The sequence below is a fragment of the Dermacentor albipictus genome, chromosome 1 (genome assembly GCF_038994185.2).
Source record: "Dermacentor albipictus isolate Rhodes 1998 colony chromosome 1, USDA_Dalb.pri_finalv2, whole genome shotgun sequence".
Lineage (NCBI taxonomy): Eukaryota > Metazoa > Arthropoda > Arachnida > Ixodida > Ixodidae > Dermacentor > Dermacentor albipictus.
The window spans coordinates 301,233,267-301,255,706 of NC_091821.1; the positions used below are offsets into that span (position 1 = coordinate 301,233,267).

At 44.7% G+C, this 22,440-nt stretch overlaps 1 protein-coding gene and 1 non-coding gene across 8 annotated transcripts in view; both read right to left on the bottom strand.

The window, feature by feature from the left end:
* pico overlaps positions 1-22,440 on the bottom strand; it is a 263,380-nt gene that overhangs the window by 26,429 nt on the left and 214,511 nt on the right. For all 7 annotated transcript variants that reach the window (XM_070531479.1, XM_070531478.1, XM_070531483.1 and 4 more), the window contains 3 exons: positions 20,480-20,554; positions 12,378-12,524; positions 11,736-11,846 (listed from right to left, as the gene is read on the bottom strand). In XM_070531479.1, coding sequence (XP_070387580.1) covers positions 11,736-11,846; positions 12,378-12,524; positions 20,480-20,554 — 333 coding nt within the window. The remainder of the gene's footprint in view (positions 1-11,735; positions 11,847-12,377; positions 12,525-20,479; positions 20,555-22,440) is intronic.
* Positions 13,757-13,831, bottom strand: TRNAS-AGA (transfer RNA serine (anticodon AGA)). Its single transcript has one exon. It is a non-coding gene; the product is annotated as a tRNA-Ser (tRNA).

Here is a 22,440-nt window from a genome sequence, read left to right on the forward strand (position 1 = left end):
TCCTCAAATGACAGAGAAAGATAAAGTGGGGCACGTGGTAAAAAGAATAGCGGAAGACGTGTACAACTTCCTCATTGGTAAAGAGAACTTGCACACTATATCAGAACTGATACGGCACTGCCGTACGTTCGAGGCGCTGAAGACTCGCCGAATTACACCAAAGTTTGGATGGCTGGCCAATGTAACGACTGTAGCAAGTGTTGACACGAGTCCTTCGCTCCCAGACCTTTCGTCCGCCATCCGCCAGATAGTCCGCGAGGAGCTTCAGCGACATGACGAACAGGCACATTATGCGGCGCCACGTTGCAGCCCCTCCGTTTTCCGAGACACTCTTTGGGAACCCCCTTCGGCTACTTGGAACCACTCGGTGAACGTCGCGGACCTCAACAGCTCCAGAGACGAACCGCATTACATTACGACCGAACCACCACGCAATGATTCGCCCCCTCAACATTTTGGTCCACGCCCTCGCAACTTTCGTCCACGAAGACTCACCGCTACCTATGACTTTCAAGGGAAAGGGCCTCGTTACCCTCAACCGATTTCTTCGGCAGAATACTTCAACCCGCATTCTGAAGTTCGCCCTTCGCCAGTGTGTTACTGCTGCGGCATGCCTGGCCATACAGCTAGGTACTGTAGCCGACGCCGAGCATCAAACTACGGATCGTCAGCGCCGACTATGCGGTCTAGTGGTCGTACACTGTGCACTCAGTAGCCACGAGACTCCACTTCAGGAAGCCACTTTCGAGAGGACCGATGCACCGCCCAGGAGACCTACTTTGGAGAAGAAAGAACCCGGAACCGCTGCCGCTCCCCTGCCTCCGACCGTACTCTGACGCCACCACCAGCCTTCCGAGCCTCCCGATCACCATCCCCTCGGCCGCGATTCACGTCACCATCGCCTCGGCGCCGTTTCGTGTCGCCCCCGCTGGGAAAATAGCCAGCGTGGCCGATGGAGGTGAGGTCGCTGGAAAATGTGTGCTACCGACTCAACTGCCTCCAACTATTTTCATGCTAAAGAATAAGGTACATGTACTGATTGATGGGGTCTCTACAATGGCTTTAGTCGACACGGGGGCAACTGTCTCGGTCATGAGTGTGGGGTTTAAAGGCCTTCCGGGACGCAAGGTCATGTTTCGTTGGGACCAGTGCACGAGTTTCCGTGGAGTCAGTGGCGAATTAGATGCGTTAAATATTGTGTACCATTGTTTTGTGGACTTACTAGCTTCCTGCGGGGACGTTGAATTGAATCCAGGCCCCTCTACCGAAATCATGCTGCAAAAAAATATGGACGACTTGCGAGAACTTAAGGAAGGTGTGGCCATATCAAACTGGCGTCTAGATGAAAGTATTGATAAGCTAGCTTCCATTGACCGAAAAGTAGAGGATATTTCGACTATTGTTAAGACCTACACAGTCAAAGTAGACGACCTGCAGAAAACCGTTGACAGCCTACTGTTAAAAGTAGATGACCTCGAAAACCGAAGCCGAAGGAACAATTTAATACTGTATGGTCTACCGGAACCGAAGGAAGAAGCACACCAATCTTTGGAACAAGAGGTTTCAACAAAAATCCTTGACAACGTACTAAATGTTCCAAATGTTTCAATTGAGCGAGCTCATCGAATGGGGAAGCCTAGGGACGACAAATTCCGCCCCGTAATATTCAGGCTAGTAGACTACCGAGACAAATTAAAAATACTGAAAGAGTGTAAAGCTTTCAAGAACACTCCATACAGCATCTCAGAGGACTTCTCTCCTAGAGTCCAATCAATAAGAAAAAAGCTTTGGACCTGGACAAAAGAGAACCGAGACAGAGGCGACAAAGTATTTCTATCCTTCGACAAGGTTAGAATCAATGGCAATACATTCAGATGGGACGAGGCATTGGAGAGGGCAGTTCCCTCAGCAGCAAATTGACACAGCCGGTCTAATTCCAGTCAAAAACAGCACAAAAGTAAGACTAAAGCTCATTTGTTAGAGTTACCCCACGTCTTCAGTCCACTAACTGTTTTAAATGTTAGCACCCGGAGCGTTGTGAACAAGTCTGATGACCTTGAGAGCCTACTTCTTAGTTATAATCCTGCCATCACGCTTCTAACAGAAACATGGCTTCATGATGCTATCCCTGATTCTGACATAATACCCAGCTCGTACAACGTAATTCGCTACAACCGTGGCTCGAGAGGGGGTGGTGTCGTGACCATAATAAAAAATGGCATCCCATTCACATCCATTCCACACAATACTTCTGCTGAAATGGTTTGGATTGTAGTGCCGTCTTTCAAATGTAAGGTTCTTATTGGTGTAGTATACAGGCCTCCGAATGCAGATATCTCAATTTTGGAATCGCTGCATGATTTTCTCTACGTCCACAGTAAACACTATACTCATATCATCTTATGCGGGGACTTTAATCTACCCATGATAAACTGAGACGATCTCTGTGTTCGGCATTCTTGTCAACATGCTGAAATGCTGCTCGATTTGGCATTTTTTTAAAATCTAAAACAAGTAGTAGGAACACCTACACGTGTTACTTCAAGCTCAAAAACTATCCTCGACCTTGTTCTTATCTCTGAAGCAGTCAGTGAAACAGGATTTACTGTAGAAGTTTTACCAGGCATATCAGATCATGAAGCGATTCTGCTTAAAAGCAATCTACAGCAAAATATTATCCGTTGTCCAGACAAAGAAGTCTTGGATTTTGGGAGAGCTGCTGATGAAAGTCTACTCGACTACTTAGAGCAAGATTTTGACATTTTTCTTAAAAAATCAAATCAAGGTGTAACCTGTGTCAATGATTTATGGTTCCATTTTAAGGACGCAGTGCGGGAATGTATGTACATGTACAATCCAACAAAACGCAAGAGAATGGCCCGCAATAACCCTTGGATCACTCGGGACATACTGCAGCTAAAGCGCCGCTTAAAACGCTTGTCACGCCCCAATAGTTGTGTCGATCGTTCTGTGCTACCGTCAATGCGTACCGAACTTAGGAAAAAATTAAAAGACTCAAAGTACCATTTTTTCAATGTTAAACTACACTATTTTTTATCTAACGCCCCAAGAAAGTTTTGGATGCACATAACCAAGAAAAAGAACCCGGTCACCAAAATTAGATTGAATGATATCGAGACCAGTGACAACAAGAATATTGCGGAAGCGTTCAACGAGTACTTTGCTTCGGTATTTCTACGCGGTCCTGAAGACGATAGCCTAGAATTTTCAGGTTCTGGCTGCGAACTTCCAGACCTTTTTATTTCCGAAGAAGGTATTCTTTCATCCATATTAAACATAGATATAAAGAAATCTGCTGGTCCTGATGACATACCAAATAATTTTCTTTTTAGATATACGGAGTGGTGTGCAAAGTATCTGTTCATAATATTTAACGAAAGTCTAAAGCAAGGTGTCCTTCCTAACGATTGGAAAGCAGCAAAGATAATTCCCATTCATAAGTCCGGAGATAAACTCAGTATTACTAATTACAGACCCGTCTCGCTTCTCTGCACCGCTCGTAAGGTGATGGAGCACTATGTTTTTAAGCACCTGAGCAGCTTTCTGGAAAACAATAATTTCTTTTCGGAAAAACAGCATGGATTTCAGCGTGGCCTATCTACAGTTACTCAGCTTTTACATATTACCAATGAAGTCATGGCAGCGCTGGACTGCGGCGGGCAAATAGATGTGCTTTTCCTTGATTTTCAGAAAGCTTTTGACCGTGTTTGTCACCAAAGACTAAAGCTCAAGCTACAATGTGCGCTGAAAAATGAACAAATTCTTCGCTGGCTTGACTCTTATTTAACTAATCGAACACAATATGTCCGTATAGGAAACTCATTTTCTTCACCTGCTCCTGTACTTTCCGGTGTACCGCAAGGTTCAGTACTTGGACCTCTTCTCTTTTTGATTTATCTGAATGACTTGTCCTTTGATTCCCCGGTACAATGCCGGTTCTTCGCTGATGATTGTACTGTGTACCACAACATTCAATCACCCCATGATCAGACTGCTATACAGGATTACCTTAATGCAATCAATAATTGGTGTCAGTCCTGGCGTGTGAACTTAAATGCCTCAAAATGTACTCAAATGATGATTACAAGAAAGAAAGCACCATCAATTTGTACATATAATATCAATAATGTAGCAATTAAGACGGTTGACAAATATAAGTATCTGGGTGTAGTTATTGACTCGAAGTTAACCTGGAACGCTCATGTCCAATACGTCGTTTCGGCGTCGCTAAGGAAGCTATGGCTAATTAAACACCGGCTCAAACATTGCACTAGTAGGACTAAACTCGCTGCCAACACGACACTCATTAGATCACTGCTTGAATATGCCGATGCCGTCTGGGATCCCCACACAAAGACTGGTGTCAACAACATTGAAAGCGTGCAAAAGAAAGCCCTTGGATTTATTTATAATATTTAAAATAGACGAGTCTCGATCACTGATCTCAGAACACGGTCTGGCCTCCCATCGCTAGAATTTCGGCGTAGACTGCATCGCCTACAAACTTTGTTTAATATCGTTAATAAACAAACAAAAATGGATCCCGACATATACATCAATTTTAATAAAACAAGACAAACCAGACGCAAGCATAACGAACGATTGTGATGCCACCAACTAAAACTACTGCTTATCGCTTCTCGTTTTTCCCTCGAACTATAGCAGAGTGGAATGCTCTACTGCAAGAAGTCGCTTGTATGTCCTCGGTTGAATCATTTGTGTCTGCCGTGCAATCTTTGCAATGAAGCGTGTTCGTTTTAGAATGACCATTTTCCTATTTTTGTAATTTTGTACATGCTGCCTTTCCCGACGCAATAGTCTGTATCTTTAAGCATTTTTTTTATGGTTCCTTGTAACCCATGTTTTTGTTATTTTGACTTGCAGTGCCGACTTTGCACACACTCACTCCTGCCTGGACTGCCAAGAGGCAGTTGGCAGTATCTAATAAATAAATAAATAAATAAATAAATCATTATACCCGGTTGGTGTGTGTAACGTGGATGTGTCTTCGGGTGGGAAAGTTTTTAATGCAGAGTTTACTGTTCTTCCTCGCTCCTCGCATGACGTGAGTCTGGGGATTGACTTTTTGCAATTGTGTGGTGCGAATGTTGACTGCCTGACGGGAGAACTCAGTGTCGACACCAGTGTTTCAACTGTGCTCTTTGAAGGTGAAGCTTGCCCGGAGAGTGTGTTGTGCGTGTCTGAGGATACAGTTGTGCCTGCCTTATCCGCGATGCGTGTTGCCGTCGCCTGTTCATCTCCGACTCCAATCTCGTTCCATGCTGCAGTGGAACCTCTACATCGGAACTGCCTCAAGAAAAACATGTTAGTTCCGCACTGCGTAATATCAGTGACCAATGGATGCGCGGGGCTGTGGGCACTAAACTGTTCCACTGAAGAGGCAGTGCTACCTCAAGGTCTAAAGATTGCCATGTTTCAGGAAGACTCGCCCGTATAGGTGGCAGTACTTACAGAGCTCCCCGATGGAGGAGCAACCAGTGTCTCGAGCCCCGGGAGCTCGAAGATACTTTCCATGATTGATAAGTCACTCAGCGATCACGAGCGTCGAGTTTTGATGGCCCTGCTTACGAAACACACCTCGGTATTCGACTTTGCGCAGCACGATGGCCCGCCATCAATTCCTGCGTCCAGAACTCGTCACCGCATCAACACAGGAGCCGCCCAGCCAATCCGACAAAAACCCTATCCTGTATCCCCGTCAGAACGCAAGATAATCAGCGATCAGGTCCAAGAAATGCTATGCAAAGGCGTCATTCGAGAATCATCTAGTCCTTGGGCAGCCCCCGTGATATTGGTGAAGAAGAAAGACGGTACATGGCGGTTCTGTGTTGATTACCGTCGCCTAAACGCCGTTACTAAGAAAGATGTATATCCACTCCCACGAATTGACAACGCCATCGACTGTCTCTTTGCGGCATCTTACTTTTCCTCAGTCGATTTACGGTCAGGTTACTGGCAAATTCCTATACACAAGGACGACAGAGAAAAGACAGCATTTGTAACACCCCACGGACTATTCGAGTTTAACGTGATGCCTTTCGGGTTGTGTAACGTGCCCGCAATGTTCGAAAGGTTCATGGACACGATATTACGCGGCTTAAAATGGGAAGTTTGCATGTGCTACTTAGACGACGTTGTGATCTTCGGGCGAACGTTTAGTGAGCACAACAAACGTTTGGATTTGGTCTTGAACTGCTTGGAGAAAGCGGGTCTTGTGCTCAATTAAAAAAAATGCCATTTTGGGGAACGACAAACTCTTGTGCTAGGCCATCTGGTCGCTAAAGAAGGCATCCGACCAGATCCACAAAAGACTGCGGCTGTAGAAGCATTTAGAGTACCCAACTCTGTCAAGCAGTTAAGAAGTTTCTTGGGCTTGTGCTCCTATTTTCGCCAATTAATTCCCCGGTTTGCTGACATGGCTCATCCCCTTACACGCCTTCTCCAAAAAGGCGTTCCCTTTGAGTGGACTGCAGATTGCGACTTATCGTTTCGCCAGCTCAAGTTGACATCCCAACCAATTCTTCGCCACTTTGATCCTTCATCACCAACTGAGATTCACACCGATGCCAGCGGCGTAGGCATCGGTGCTGTGCTAGTTCAGCATGTTGGCAACAGTGAGAACATGATCTCTTACGCTAGCCGGTCCTTGAGCCGCTCCGAGCGCAACTACACAGTCACCGAACAAGAGTGTTTGGTGGTTGTCTTCGCAGTGCAACGGTTTCGTTCGTACCTCTACGAGCGCCCCTTCACTGTGATAACAGATCACCATTCGCTATGCTGGCTTGTGAATCTACGGGATCCCTCAAAACGACTAGCGCGTTGGGCCCTCCGTCTACAGGAATACGATTTCGTTATTTGCTACAAAAGTGGCCGGCGACATGCTGACGCTGATTGTCTCTCTCGGATGCCACTTCAAACAACTGAATGTGATGCGGACAATTTTGATGAATACATCGCTTTTGTGTCCCCGCAATTTCCGGATATGGGTACCGTCATATCCGAGCAGCACAAGGACGAGAGCTTACAACCGCTCTTCGCGGCAGCACAGGAGTCACCTGCAGGCAGTCGCATTCGCCTACGCGATGGTGGAGCGCTGTATAAGAAGAGTTACTCGACCACCAGTGCACGCTACCTTTTAGTTGTCCCCAAGAACCTTCGCCACCGAGTATTACATGCCATGCACGATGACCCAACTTCCGGTCATCTTGGTTCCACACGTACACTCTACCGGGCTCAAGAACGTTTTTACTGGCCTATGATGCGGAAAGATATCGAACGGTACGTTGCCAGCTGCTCTCAATGCCAGCGCTACAAGCGTCCGCCACAAGCGCCACATGGCCTGCTTCAACCAGTTCCCCCTTCTAGCGTCGCCTTTGAGCAAGTTGGTATAGATCTTCTGGGCCCTTTCCCGCAATCCTCCAAGGGTAATCGTTGGGTTATCGTTTGCGTAGATCACCTTACCCGCTATTGTGAGACCGCCGCATTGCCATCGGCCACAGCTACAGAAGTTTCTATTTTCTTGCTGGCTAACGTTATACTCAGACATGGACCTCCTCGCATAGTAATCAGCAATCGTGGGCGACAGTTTACTGCGGACGTGGTTGAAGAAACCCTTCGTCTGTGTTCATGTAGCTTCCGCCATTCTACGCCCTACCATCCACAAACTAATGGTCTGGTCGAGCGCACAAACAGAACGCTTGCCAACATGCTGTCCATGTACGTCGATTCAGCACACAAGAATTGGGACAGTATCTTGCCTTTCATTACCTATGCCTTCAATACCGCGAGACACGAGACCACTGGTTACTCAAAATTTTTCCTTCTGTATGCTCGTCCGCCGCGCTACACCCTCGACACCATATTTCCCTACTTCGCTCATGACAACGAATCAATTGATGAGATCCTATGTCGAGCAGAAAAAGCGTGACGCTTTGCTAGGCTACGCACCCTAGCATCGCAGGAACGGTCCAAGATACGCTATGACGGGCGTCACCGCCGCGTTTGATTCGATCCTGGTGACCTTGTGTGGCTCTGGACGCCGTTGCGGAAGTGTGGCTTGTGCCAGAAGTTTCTTGCCCACTATGTCGGCCCTTACGTTATTCTGGAGCACCTCAGCGAAGTAAACTACCGCATTGCGCGTCTCACGAGCAGTGGATGACGCTTGGCCAAGGTTGAAGTGACACATCGCGCGTCTGAGGCATTACAACCCACGAGATGACTGACTCGCCCGGCGGGCGTTGTCTGCCAGCGGGGAAATGTCACGAGCTCTGTCATGAACCACGCCTGCCGCGCAGACAACCAGATGAAAGAAAGAAGAGAACGACGTTAGCCAAGCTGCCGCGAGACCGCTCTTCAACAACCGCGCCTATCAACCAGATTCATTTGGTTCTGCATTAAACACCTCGTGTGTAACAATATATAACGACTGACAGCCTTAGAGCACACATTCGACATCTGTGTCGCATACCCGATCATTATATTGCTGCTTTGCCAGCACAAAGCCATCAAGCCACATTTTCTAAACTTATTGCGACACATCAAGGCTACCTTCCATCGGGCTTTACACCAACAGCGAGACCACTGTAACCCCTGTGGTTCCTACGACAACCGCAAGTACGCTTCAGGATTCGGGGAATAACGAAGAAGACCCATCATTCAACAGTGGCTCTACATCAGTTCACACCATCATTACTGAACGAAGCATGTGAACAAAGAACGCACATTTACGCCGATGGATCTGCCTCAGCCACCAGCTCCACAGGCGCAGTTATTATCCCGGCCTTACAAATGACAATTGCTTTCAAAGTGTCGCATATAACGACCTCTATGGCAACAGAACTTGCCGCTCTACATACCGCTGTTAATTACATCCCACAAGCCAAACCTCAAAAGTGGGTCACTTTTCGTGACTCCAGGAAAGCCCTTCAGAGTCTGCAGTCAGCCTTATGACGCAACGCTCATGACCAACTGGTGTTTGAGACCAGGGAGGTTCTCCATCAAGCCCTCATAAACGGACATGACGTCATCTTCCAATGCTTTCTGGGGCACTATGGCATCGTCAGAAATGACCTTGCTGACGATGCCGCCCGGTCAGCCCATAAAGAAACCCTGACACCTCCTATACCCCTACAAAGGACAGATGCTGTGAGGCGTCTTTGTTTAGTTGCTCAAACCAAGACTGAAGCTTTGTGGAACACTCTGATTTTCTCCAACTGCTGTGTTCACTGGCTGGATCCTACATTGAAGCTGCAGATTTCATCGAACTTCTCCCGCCGTGATGCAACCTTACTGTGCTGCCTCTGGTTAGGGGTGGCTTTTACAAAAGCCTACTCATTCCTTATTTGAATGTCCGACACATCAATCTGTGACTCGTGTAGCCGTGAAGAGACGATTGAGCACGTATTGTGTTTTTTGTAATCTCTATGACAACGGACGCGACATTCTTCAGAGGGTGTTAAACCGATTAGATAACAGACCATTTTCAGGGACTGAGAATCTCGGACCATGGCCCCATGCATCGCAGGCTTACAAAGCGATGCGGGCACTGCTACATTTCATGAAAGCGACTGGCCTCGGTGACCAATTATAGGCGTGAAGTTATGGACATCCACACGTACTCACACCAATACTGCCTTCTTCCCTCCCTCTCCTTTATTTTCTTCCCTTAAACCCCTTCCCCTGCGTAAGGCAGCAAACCGGCAGCACGTCTGGTTGACCTCCCTACCTTTCCTTCCTTTCTTGTCATCCTCCTCCTCCCACCATCCAATTTGTGGTTGCTGTAGAGTCGTTTGATAAATGTAGAATATCAAACGTGCCACGGACCATGTGGAGGACATGTTTTTCATTGACAGCGAAAGTACTGTTCGGGACTGATGATAAAGGACATTAAATAAATAAATTTGCATTCTGTGAAGGTAGAGTTCGCAGGTCTCGTCTCATTCTTATTCCCAGAGTCGGAAGCACGCGACATTCTTCTTGCTAGAAAATCAGGTATGTGTTCCGAGTTTTGCTTTGTTTAGGAGCTCTAATGCCATCTGTTGTTAGCTTTCTACTTTGAAGCTATATATAGTGGGAGTGCGCATTCAATTCACGGAGATGTTAGACTCTGGCAAATGGTGCCAAAACGAATTGGTGGTGTTTGTTGTCATTTCTTTCGCTTCTGGCTTAATGCGACCCACCAGATAATTCAACAATTTCATCAGTCCTGTCACGGTCGAATGTGCTAGAATATATAAACATTGAAGCACATGAAAAAGAAAAATTGCTTTGCTTTAACCGATGCCACGTCGAATCCCGCATTTCTAGTCTCGTTATAGCTGGAGAGTACTTCACTGAATTAAAGAATGGCCAACAAAATTTTATATTTACTTCTTGGAGTCTGAATATTCATTATATCGAGGTTCAACAGTAGCTATAGTGAGGACAAAGTTTGTGCAGATTGCTTAAAGATTCTTGAATTGCAGTTACAGTATCTCAATTCTTGTCAGAGGTGCGATGGGAGGTGCACACACCACAAATGCTGGATCACAATCAAGAATCTCACAACCAAATAGCCTGCTTAACAGCTTTACTCACCATAATTACACTAGACTCAATTGATAAACATTGAAGAATAGCTTGGTTTGGGTAAGTTGGTTCATCTTGACAGTTTTCATAAAAACGTGCTAAAGAGGAGGATGAAAGGAACACATACGACAGGACTTGCGTACGTGCAAATACCGAATTGTAGAATTTGAATCGAATACCAAATCAAATCAAGAAAGCCTAATATACAATGGAACATCAAATACCAAAGCTTTATTACAAAATTAATTGCTCACACATTTTGTGCTAGAAAACACGGCACTGCTAACACTCAAAGGTCTCCTAACATTGCATTACAAGAACGTAACAAGCTATCAGTAACTTGACTACATAGAAATCAACATACTATACAGTACAGTCTACTCTTATAGAAGGAAACTCCAAATTAGTTTGTCAGCATTGATTACAGCTCAGTTTTAGTATATGAAGGTCTGGAAAATATTTTTTTTTTATCAATAGAATGTTTGTTGAATAGAATTAGGTGCCTTTTTCCATCTGAAGCTAAAAAATTAGTCACATTATGTGGTACTGAATAACAATGAGGCTCTCAGTTTAACAGTGGACCTGTGTTTTATGGCCAGTTTATTGCGACAGCAATTATTTGGACACTCTAGGCACATTTCTGCTGTCACCGCAATGTTCCGTTTAAGGTCCAAGGACGATGACACAGTCGCTGTGCACCATATGCTATGTGTGAGAGCGAGCGAGAGTGAGCCGACAATGGTGGCTCCATCGTTCTACTCCGGTCAGCCACCTGTGTACGGTGTGGCTGTGCAGGCCCTCTTTTCAGACGCAATGTGCAATGAGCACAGAGCCGCTGCGGGCTGACCCCTTCACAACTGCTAGGCACTGGCTGCTCAGTTCACGTTGAAGCCAGAGGCAGCACGAAGGTCAATTCACTTGCTGCTGCTGCTGCACTTTCGTCACTCCAGCATTTTGACAGCGAGTCTCCACAGTCATCGAGTGAGATGTGTTAATGTTTGCTTGTGTGCATGTGCATGTTTGTTAATTTAGTTAGTAAGCGAATGTTTACATGTTTATACAGCCGATAAGACTGCTATCCTTACTTTGTAACTGCGTTTGAGGTAGACTCACTAAGACAGTCTTACCTTGACAGCAAAGCCGAAATCTGTTGGTGCCTTGTACTTCTTCTTCCATCCAAAACCAACATAAATGTTGTTCATCTCAAAGGTAGTGAGACACACCAAGTCCTTTGGCAACTGGAAAGAAATTCGATACACTGAATTAAAGACCAAGACAGTCCTTACATTAGGACACCTCAATGTTGTAAAGTGGGTCAGCAGCTACTACAGCGCACGTGTTCGTACCGGAGGGAAAGCAGGCAATTCAGGCTCAGAGTCAGCGATAATCATCGAATGCCTTGCAACAACACTGAAGTCTGGCCACAAAAAGCTCACAAAACTCTAATGGTGTGGCTAAGAATTTCAGGAAAGACCCGAAAGCCATGCCCAAAAACATTATTCAACTCGTGGCTACTGTGGGGAGCAGGAGCTGCTTGAAATGGCCCCGCATTACATATTAGATATGGTATAGCCCAGTCACCAAATAGCAAACATTTCAGTATGAGTCATCCGAGTCGTTGAACTGTACGATCATGTAATTACCACTATACCCAAGCACATGTGCCTTGCTAAAAAAAAAACACCTAGTTTTACCCACAAAGCACTGACAGCAGAGTAAGACTTTGGTTTCAGCCAGGGTGCAAAAGGTGGCATCGATAAAAGGATCACCTTGGATTTGCCCTTCGGGCAATAGTACAGCCCCGAGGCCCGGAGGAGGCAGAAGTGCTTCTTCCAGGCTTTCTTGCCGTCACTCTTGAGGTAGAGAAGTCCCTCGACCTCTGGCACTCCGACACTTGAAGAACCGCCGAAGAATTCCTGCACACACCACAACCCCGAGCTGCACATCTGCGCCACTTGGAAACTGTACAGGAGGATCATTATAGTTTTCCACTGCCCAACGCTCAAATGTTATTGACGTGCAGGCTCAAGCAGCATGTCTATGAAAAAAATTTCAGCGATTTCTTGTCAACTGGCTATGGTGCAACAACAATTCTCTAGATTTTGTTTTCCAGCAGCGAATTGCCGTTAACTGACTTTATGTCTAAGAAAAGTGAGCTCTGGGACACTGAATACACACTTTGCATTTAAAGGGCCCCTCACCAGGTCTGGTCATTTCAAGCTGACAACAATGTGTGCTAACGATCGTGTCTGCTAAGTATTACATCACTAAGTGCCGTGGAATAAGCGGAAATTTCAAACTGAATGCCGTTAGCCCTTCTCCTCGCAGGTGTCATGCTCCAAGCCGGAGCGTTGACATATATTTCCAGGTGCGCCTATATACCCTTGTCTGTGCTGAGACGTCGCTCATAGCGACACCTGACTTTGAGAATTATTCAAAGTAACATCTGTAAATTTCTGTAGTCTATTGCTTCAACAGACAAGGTTTAGAGAAATAATAGAACACACAAACCGAATGTCAGCACGTTATAGAGCGACAGCCCTACTACTTCAGGTACAAACCCAGAAAACATCTGGTTCCGTACATCTGACCTTCAAGCTTAGCCAAGGTGAAACTGGGACTTAGCCTGCTTAATGCGTTGTGTAGTGAAAATGAACAGCGGCTCAACTAATTCTAAAAATTCTTGCAGCAGAATGCTCCCTAGAGGGCATGTAACAACTTCCAGCCTATAACCAAAATTTGCATGTGTCCTGCTGAGCGGCCCTCTAAGGGGTTATGGTCGGATAAATCCCCAGAAAAATCGAATTTGCAATTTTGGCACAGAAAAATTGGCTGCACTATGAGGAACAAGCCTGCGGAAGCGCGACCTTCAGCGCCCGCTCAAAGCGGTTCAAATGTCGCGCCGAAGTGTGCTGCGCGCCCTGGCCTGTAAAAATGGCGGCCGGTTTGTTTATCATTGTCGTTGGCGGTTTTCTTCATTATGGCGTCGTTTCGTTTTTTGCTTGTTTGTTTGTCTGGTAACTAAATGATTTGTACTAAATGTTATATATTAATTAAAAGAAAATGAGACATCCACCCAATCGTAGCAACTGCTACGAAGGAACCCCATATGGATTCCTCGAGAGAAAAGCATCGCAGTTGAAACATTCGTCCTGGTCCGGGACTCGAACCCGGGACCACCGCCTTTCTGGGGCAGCCGCTCTGCCACCTGAGCTAACCAGGCAGCTCGCAGATGGCAGGGCGAAGCGGAATTTGTTAACAACCCAAAGCAAGAGTTTGACGTAATAGTCTTTTGTACAAAAAAACTATTGCGTCGAATTCTTGCTTTTGCTTACGTGGTCGCCACTGTTTCGAGTTTTAAGTGTATTACTTGCCCATAAGATGGCACAATCGTCCATAAAATGGAGCAGAAAGAGAAGATTAAAGGTATTCGGTCTTCAGAGCAAGTGTATTCATGGACGAACACAGAACACCAAGAGTTGCCCAACCAACTCGTCTGGTGCCGCTGCCATAAAAAAACTTTGTCAGTGCTTATACATTCAAAACAGAAACTAACAATGCTGTAGCCTACTAGAATGACGGTAAATATGCACGAAAAGCTGTTCTGGAGGCCCTTGGAATTGTTCCAGGTTGGTTTTGCAATATTTCCCTTGTCAGGATGGACAATGAGCTTGTTGACAAGGCAGAATTCTATTACTCTGCCGAGAGCGAGGAAGGACGATGGAAATAAAAGAACACTAAGAAGGGTTTTGGAAACACCTGCAAGAAAGTCAGCAGTGAAATGTATTCTCCTGGGGCATTTTGAGCATCCACAAGCAGTATTCGAACATAAAACTTCATTTTTCTTAAATTGCATTCTTTATGAATTTTTCAAATTCAATGTACCTTTTCTCAGAAAGTATTTATCCCTTTCCATTCAAATTTTGTACACATGTACTACATCCAGTCATAAATATTCTGAACTAAAAGATATCTGATGATATGAATGATAACACTGGAAAAATTTACAATGCAAGAACCCCCCCTTGTGGCTTTGTGCAAGCAGAGATATTATTTTTTTGGGGTGCGACCTTTAAAGTGGATGTGATATCTTTTTAGTTCAGATATAACCCATGAGTATTTACACTAACACTGTGTAACATCATCACATTCCTCTGCGTGGTTTCAGAGACAAGGTACATCAAATAATTAAACACCCCCAAAATTTTGGGAGTGGGCCACAGGAAAGGCAAACCATCTAACACAAACAAAGTGTCTCGTGTTGTACCCAAGAGCATCTTTTGTAAGCGCGTGAAATTTGATGTGAATATCTACAGCCATTTCTAAAATATTACGTTAAAACTAACATGTACCCTACCATACCTCTTTTAACTTCATGCTAGCAGCAGAGATTTTAGAAAGTGTAGTTTGCAGACTTTGCAGCGCAGTTTGCCCCACGCGACTGACCACTTGGGGCACTTCGTGTGTATTCACAGCTTTCTTTCACGCTCGGAAAATACTTTTATGTAGCATGTATTGAACTACAGAAAGCTGAATCAGGTGTTCTTCATGTTGCTCTACAATTTTCTCACTGACACTTTTTCTCTAATTATAACATTTGAGAAGTTGATTATCTAATTAAAACTTATTATGTCATTAGGCACAATGCAAAAAATAATCTGAGTACAGTCAACTCTCGTTCTCTCGTTACAATGGACTTTGATAATCCGACAAAAAATGGCCATTTTATCCAAAGTTCGTAATATCCGAAACGCCTCACTTCCGAAACTTCCGTCGCGATGTCTAACAACTTCATCGCAAAGAGTGAGTGACGGACGTCCAAACTAAAAAACAAAAAAAGAAAGTCGCAGTTTCGGTCAGAAGGCGAAGCATCGTCTGCGATAGTAAACTAAGCAAGATAAGCACAACAGCAGCAGTGAGCGAATTGACCTTCGTGCTGTCGCTCGCTTCAGCGCGAACTAAACGTCGAAAGCACAGAGCATACGAATCTACCGGCACTGGGCACACTCCGTCCACACTGCAGAGTGCTTTGAAGATATGGCGCCCGCACCGTAAGGAGCACCCCCCCGGCCCTCTTCCCATGCCTCGTGTGCGCCACAGTGAGCCGTGATTGTCGGCTGGCCCTCGCAAGTCAGTTGTCGAAAAGTATGTTTTATACGACCGATTTTGATAAAAATTGCCACTAATTTCGCCTGCTATAGCCAATAGTCCATTGTAGCATGGCCCATTAAAAGTGAACTTCGTTGCATTAAAATAAAATAGGTAGAACAAACTAAGAAATTTGGTACGTTATATCCGAAAGTCTGTTGTACGCAAGTCCGTTGTAACGAGCGTAGACTGTACCTGCAAGCAGTGGCAAACAACATTACCTTGGTTCTGTCAAGCTACATGACATTTGTGTATTTTCTAAATCCTGGGGTGATGGTTTGGACACCCCCTTTTATATGCGAGTGTCCAATGTAACCTGTGCAAAAAATTTTTTAATATCAGCGCCCCTTCCAGCCTGTGAAGACAGTCAAACAGCGAAGCTGTGTTAGTTGCACCGAGCATTACACCATGCAAGTAAAACTTCACAAGCAGTCTATATAGTAAATTTTTTGTTTCACCAGCCTGTCACCTCATTTTCACTTTTGCATGCTTTGCATGGTAAACATGCTTTAGGAGTGCTTTTTTCTTGCCGTGCTTTTTTTTTCGCGTGCAAGTTGCTCGCCCCTTTCTTGCACTCCAGTAATGAGAGCAAAGTTTGGCGCAGAATTATAACTATTGGTTTTTTATTCATATTGTGTGTAATGTTGTACTTGCTTGGTCTTGAGTTGTGGCGTCGTGTGTTTTCCCTGCTCGGTGTGCCTCCTCCGCTTGCAGTGCTTCGCATGGGGTCATCTTGCACTGCTTGCTCTCGAGTTGGCGGCAGACGATGGCATTTACATTTCACAATCAGAGCCTTGTGCTTGAAAATTAAACGTGTCCATCATTTTAAGACAATGAACGGCTCATACCCCCTTAAGCAATGGCTCACAGCCCCACAAACGCGGCCTCCCCATTACGGCGACAGAAGAGAAGTGGAATTCTACGCTGGAATGATGAGCGGCAGCGGAGCCAGCTGTGGAAGAAGATGATGACGCTCGAGTCATTGCTGATGATAGTTTTAGCGAACTCCGACGACAGCGCAGGGTCCGCACAAAAAGCTTCGCTATAAAATATGCGAGTGCCACATAACAGCACCAAGGTAACGCAGTTAGAAATCGCTGTAACAAGTTGGACTATTTTTTGTACCATGCATAAGTATATAATTAGTTATTATCGATTAATTAACTTCTCAAATATTATAATCAGATCAAAATTGTCAAGCAGAAAATTGTAGGCCATCGTGAATAATACCCGATCCATCTTTCTGCTGCTCTCTGTGTGCTACGCAAACGTTTTTTCCAATAGCTGAAGAAAGCCCGCAAAACACGAAAAAAAGCTGTGCGGCATTTTTCGTGTGCTTCTGCAGGCTACCCCTATTCCCCTTGCTCAAGCAGGAAGGCGGCGCTCGTCCAGGCACCACCCTTCCAGGCTCACCTTCGCATGCTTTCACTGACTCCTCACTGCGATAGCATCTTATCGCACCTGGACATTGTGCGGAACGTGACACTGCTCCCCTTCGGTGGCCGGTCATGTGTGTGTGCGATTTGAGAGGTGCGTGCACAAGTAGTGACAGTTGAAAAATTATGGGGTTTAAATGTGCCAAAACCACCATCTGATTATGAGGCACGCTATAGTGGGGGACTCCAGAATAATCTGGACCACCTGGGGTTCTTTAACGTGCACTTAAATCTATAATTCAATGGTGTTTTCGAATTTCGCCCACATCGAAATGCAGCCACCATGACTAGGATTCGATCCCGCAACCTCCGTGCTTAGCAGCCAAACACCGTAACCACTAAGCAACCGTGGCAGGTCAGCAGCATGTAATTTAACCACCTGACCATCTCTGTCTGTGGAAGTTTTCATCTATAACCGCGATATTCCTTCCCAACTGATGTGAAATTTTGTTATATTGAGGTTCTAAACACTAGATGGTGTTCTATGGACAAGAAGTTATAGCAACGCAAATACTTTCTTATATTGAGAATTTCATTATATTGAAGTTCGCTATATTGAGGTATAACTGTACTTTATTTAGGAACTTTAATGTTATCTCTATGTTGGTTTTCTACTTAGGATATAGAAAGCGTGTGCAAGTTTGATTCAACGGCATGGTAGAATGGGACAAATACTGCCAAATGAATGACATTTTTCTGCATCTTGTTTAATTCGACCTGCCGGATAGTTAGATGAATTACATCAATACCTTCAGGGTTGAATTAACAGGAGTCAACTGTACCTACGGTCTTCACATTCAGATTTAACTATTATACTTAAGAGGAAGCTTTAGCTCGAGCTCAACTCCAACGCGGCCTATTCAAATACATGTAAAACACAAAAACATTTTTCTGGGACAACCCCTGGACCAACTTTAATGAAATTTGTTGCATTTGAGAGAGAAAGTCAAGTTCTAGTGACTGCTGGAAGCAGAATTTCGATTTACAGCCTCAATTTTGTTAAAAAGATTTTCAAACATTCAAAAGCTTCAAAAATTTAGAAGCACGAAGTTTACAAACTTATAGCTCTACATGAAGAAGAGATATCGCGGTTCTGTAAACGGCATCTATTAGACCATTGAAAGGGGACAAATTTAGTATGTCATTTTATATCTTGCATAAATTATTTACGTTGTGTGCAAGGGTTCTGCAAACACTGTATTTCCATATTACTGAATTTTTTTAGATTCGTGTGTAACATATAAATTTTGTCCACTTTAGATGTACTATTAGATGCAATTCACAGAATTGTATTATCATTTTTTGTTGTTGACTTACAGAGTTGTAAACTTGATAGTTTCATTTTCGAAAATTTTCTATTTTTGCCAATTTTTAATAAAAAAATAGCCGAGCTATATCGAAAATTCGAAACCAAGAGTCACTAGATTTTAAGTTTTCCTTTTAAGTGCAACAAACCTCGTCAAATTTGGTGCAGTGGTTGCTGAGAAAAATGAATTGTGCTTTTACATGTATTTAGAAAGGAGTGCCTGAGCTAAGGCTTCCTTTTAACCCTTTGAGAGTCAATGACGTAAATATGTGCCGCCGCGAACGAAGCCCAAAACGGTCGATGCCGTATATTTGCGGCGCCGTCTGTACGTTTAAAAAGCGCGTCAATTTCCTAACCTTTTCTTTTTTGTCATGTGCTGCCACTATGTGGGAATACTCCCTCTCTCGATTTTTGTTGCATGGTTCGTTTTAGTGCTAGTTTGCTCCCGCGTTGGCAGGTGGTGGTTTTGGTTTTGTTCTGTGGGCGGTTTCGGCTTCTTGTGCTTGCACAACTGATGGCTATCTTGTTACTAATCGCTCAAAGGGCGACCGCTTGTTTCGCGCTCGTTTAGTGCTCAAGGGGGTGCGCACAGGAAGGATGCCACCGTGCATGCGTTTCCGTTGCTTCCTTTTTTTTTTTCGGAGACTAGCGATAACTAATTGCCTCTGGTTGGCGATAAGATGAAGATTAGCGGAAGTTTGTCACACGTTTGCTCTTTTGACGGGCACACCACCACACAGTTTTCTTGAGTGCACACACCTATGCAGTTCAATTACGCTATGGATGTACATATTAGTGTAAGAGCAAGGAACATCTAACATTTGAATCTTGCAAAGTATTCTAGTGTGCGCATTTTAAAAGTCTTGAACTATAACAATGCATTAAATTTTCAATTCCTATAAATTTATTTCCTTTTTTATTGTTGTTATTCATGAATGAAGAGTACATATATACCAAAGCAAAATATTTTTTTCTCACTTTAAGGTCACCCTAAAAAAATTAGTGAATTTTTTTTCAAAATAAGCCCCCAAGAAGAATTGGAATCTGCAATAAAAAGAATCCGACCCTGGGCGGTCGTATATGGCGAAAAAAAATCGACCCTCAAAGGGTTAAGGCCCACATTCTTCTACACAGTGGTGCAGCCCCGATAAACCCATTAGTGGAGTCAACTGGCACTGTGAATATGACTGGAGTGAATGGCCAGCAGACTTGGAGACTTTGGCTGGGCGATAACTCATTTTTAGAGTTCTGGATGCACTAGTATTTATGACAATATTAGCTGATTTAGGACCATAAAAAAAATACACCTGGCTTCTGTACACTGTTCGGGTTATTTCTGTTGGCGTGCTGTATTTGTTATGCACCTTGTCTGACAGTACTCGGGGGTGCACACCTCGTCAAGCCTGATAGATGGCTTTTTGTCTATACCCACCAAGTGCCTTTGATACTGAAATAATTGATTGATTGATTAATTGAAGTAGTTTATGAAGGATAAATGGGAAACTGTTGCATTTACCAAAGTGTATTGCTTAAGCAAGCCTTCTTCGTCCACAGTGAGGTCAGCACACACAGGCAGCCATGTATGTGGCCTTACAAGGAATGACAGAGAGAAACTGCAGAAGCGATCGTAAGCTCGCCTGCATGACTGCTAGGCACCCCTGGCATGACAGCTACCAGTCAGGATTACAAGCACTGCTTTGCAAGCAAAGACGTGCAAATGCCACGGCACACACAAGCAGCAGAGCAAGCATGTCTGCCACTTGGAGAATTATGCTACGCTGAAAGGTGGCATGCATTAGCAGATGCAGGTTTCGCCCACAACGCTGTGCTGCCGCCCATATGGTCACTAGTCCTGGCTGCGGCATGAAGACTTGCGCAACTCAAGTTATGCGCATAGCACCTCTTGCAGTGTCAACTTCGCAACAAAACTCCGTCTATAAAAACACGCAATATAATAAAGACTAAGTTTCACCGAACTTACGTCAATCAATGCCAACTTGGCATCATCATCCAGCTCGGCTCCATGCTCCGAAGAACTTCCACCAAGCAGGTAGCTCTGCAGGTTTGCACAAAAACATGAGTGCAGTGAGGCCGGGCACACTGCTGCTACTACCGGGAAGTGCAGCCTCAGCGCAGCACTGGGAGCCCACTTTAGAAGCAATCAGAGGAAAGAGTAAAGAAAATTGCACGCTTGTTTTTCTTTTTAACCTAAATGTTTACACAATAACAAAAAGGAAATGACAGCCATAGAAAAGACAACATGCACAAGTTGTGGGTTCCGCTCTCACCTGTGAAAATTTTTCCTTTATTACTTTCCTTTTCTTTATTACAGTATAACTTCACTCAGAGGTTCCAGAAATAAAGAAACGAGAAATAATGTTCCAACCAAGAAGAAACACATGGTCGGAAGTGAAATCAAGAGTTTGATGATATCTCGTCTGGTCAGGAAAAACCGGCATAATTGGAAGAAAAACAGAGCGCTGACCAAAATGGGGTTGTCTAAATATTCTTAAAAGTTTCGGCTTCCACATGGAAGCCTTGTTCACTGAGCTGAGAGGCATAAAACCTTCAGCTTAAATCTGCGTCAATAATCACTTCAGGCATCTTGAATATGTTGGTGGGAGATTGCCAACATTTCAATTAAGAGTGTGTGGGTTGTTTGGATAGTCAGGGATTCCAGATACTGTTGCTTCATCCAGTTCTTTTCTTGCGAGTCGCCCATGTTCCCAGCCGCAAGTTATGTAACGAGCTTGTCAACGTCAACGACAAACTAAGAAAAGAAAGGTTCCCTGCCATTGTATATAAGGCACCGTGCATGCACTGCAGTTATGTCTGCACTGGTGAAAGTGGCAATTTTCAGCAGTGCCTAAAGGAGCGCACAAACGATGTGAAAAAGAAAAAAGACACTTCCAGTGCACTCACTGAACACGCAGAATCCAAGCAACATGATCTCAATTGGAGCGAAGCTTCAGTCATCGCCCAAAAGAAGAAGTGGACAAAGCGACAGTATCTGCAGTCTCTGACTACCCAAACAACCACACACATGCTTAACTGAAACGACGGCAATATCCTGCCAACATACGAAGGATACCTGAAGCGATTATTGACGCGGATTTAAGCTGAAGGTTTTATGCCTCTCAGCTCAGTGAACAAGGCTGCCGTGTGGAAGCCGAAATGTTTAAGAATTTTTAGACAACCCCATTTTCGTCGGGGTTTTGTTCTTATTATAATCAGAAGTCACAAAAAAATTTTCCAGAGTCAACTGCAGCTGATAGCTACGTAATAAGATGCATCGCACAAATTGTTGCAGCATGAGATGCATGATATGCATTATCATTCTTGCAGCTTCTGCCAGCTTAAGTTTTTGTACTCCTCGATTTCAGCCTGGGCCTGCATCACCACTACTGTTACACCATGGACTACTCTAAATTGTCCTCTACTGCTGCTGCTTTGCTGACTACTACCATTGCTCTGACACTGGCCTTCCCTGCCACTGCTCTCGCCACGGTGTTCGCGCCGCCGCCACCACCGCCGCCATTGCTTACTTCGCCCGGTGCACCTGCTGTACCCTGGCAAATGTGGAAGTGCTTGTTCCAGACATTCCTACTGGCGGCGGGAGCCAAGATTTTACCGGAGGAGAGGAAGAAAGCAGTTTGTTGGCAAACTTGGGGTCAGCGTCTATTCTACGACTTGACGTTGCGAGCAGGCCCTGCCACTATGCAGTTCCACGACATCATTCAAGTCCTCAACCAACACTACAAAGGCTGTTCCAACTGCTTGGTGCATTGCATCACTTTCAGGGACCGCAAATAGAAACATGAAGAATCTTTCCAAGACTTTGTTACTGCTCTACATTGGTTGGCCCTGACCTGTGCGTTTGGCGCATGACACGACGAGTTGCTATGCAACCAAATTCTGCAAGCAGTCAGAAAGACTTCTTTA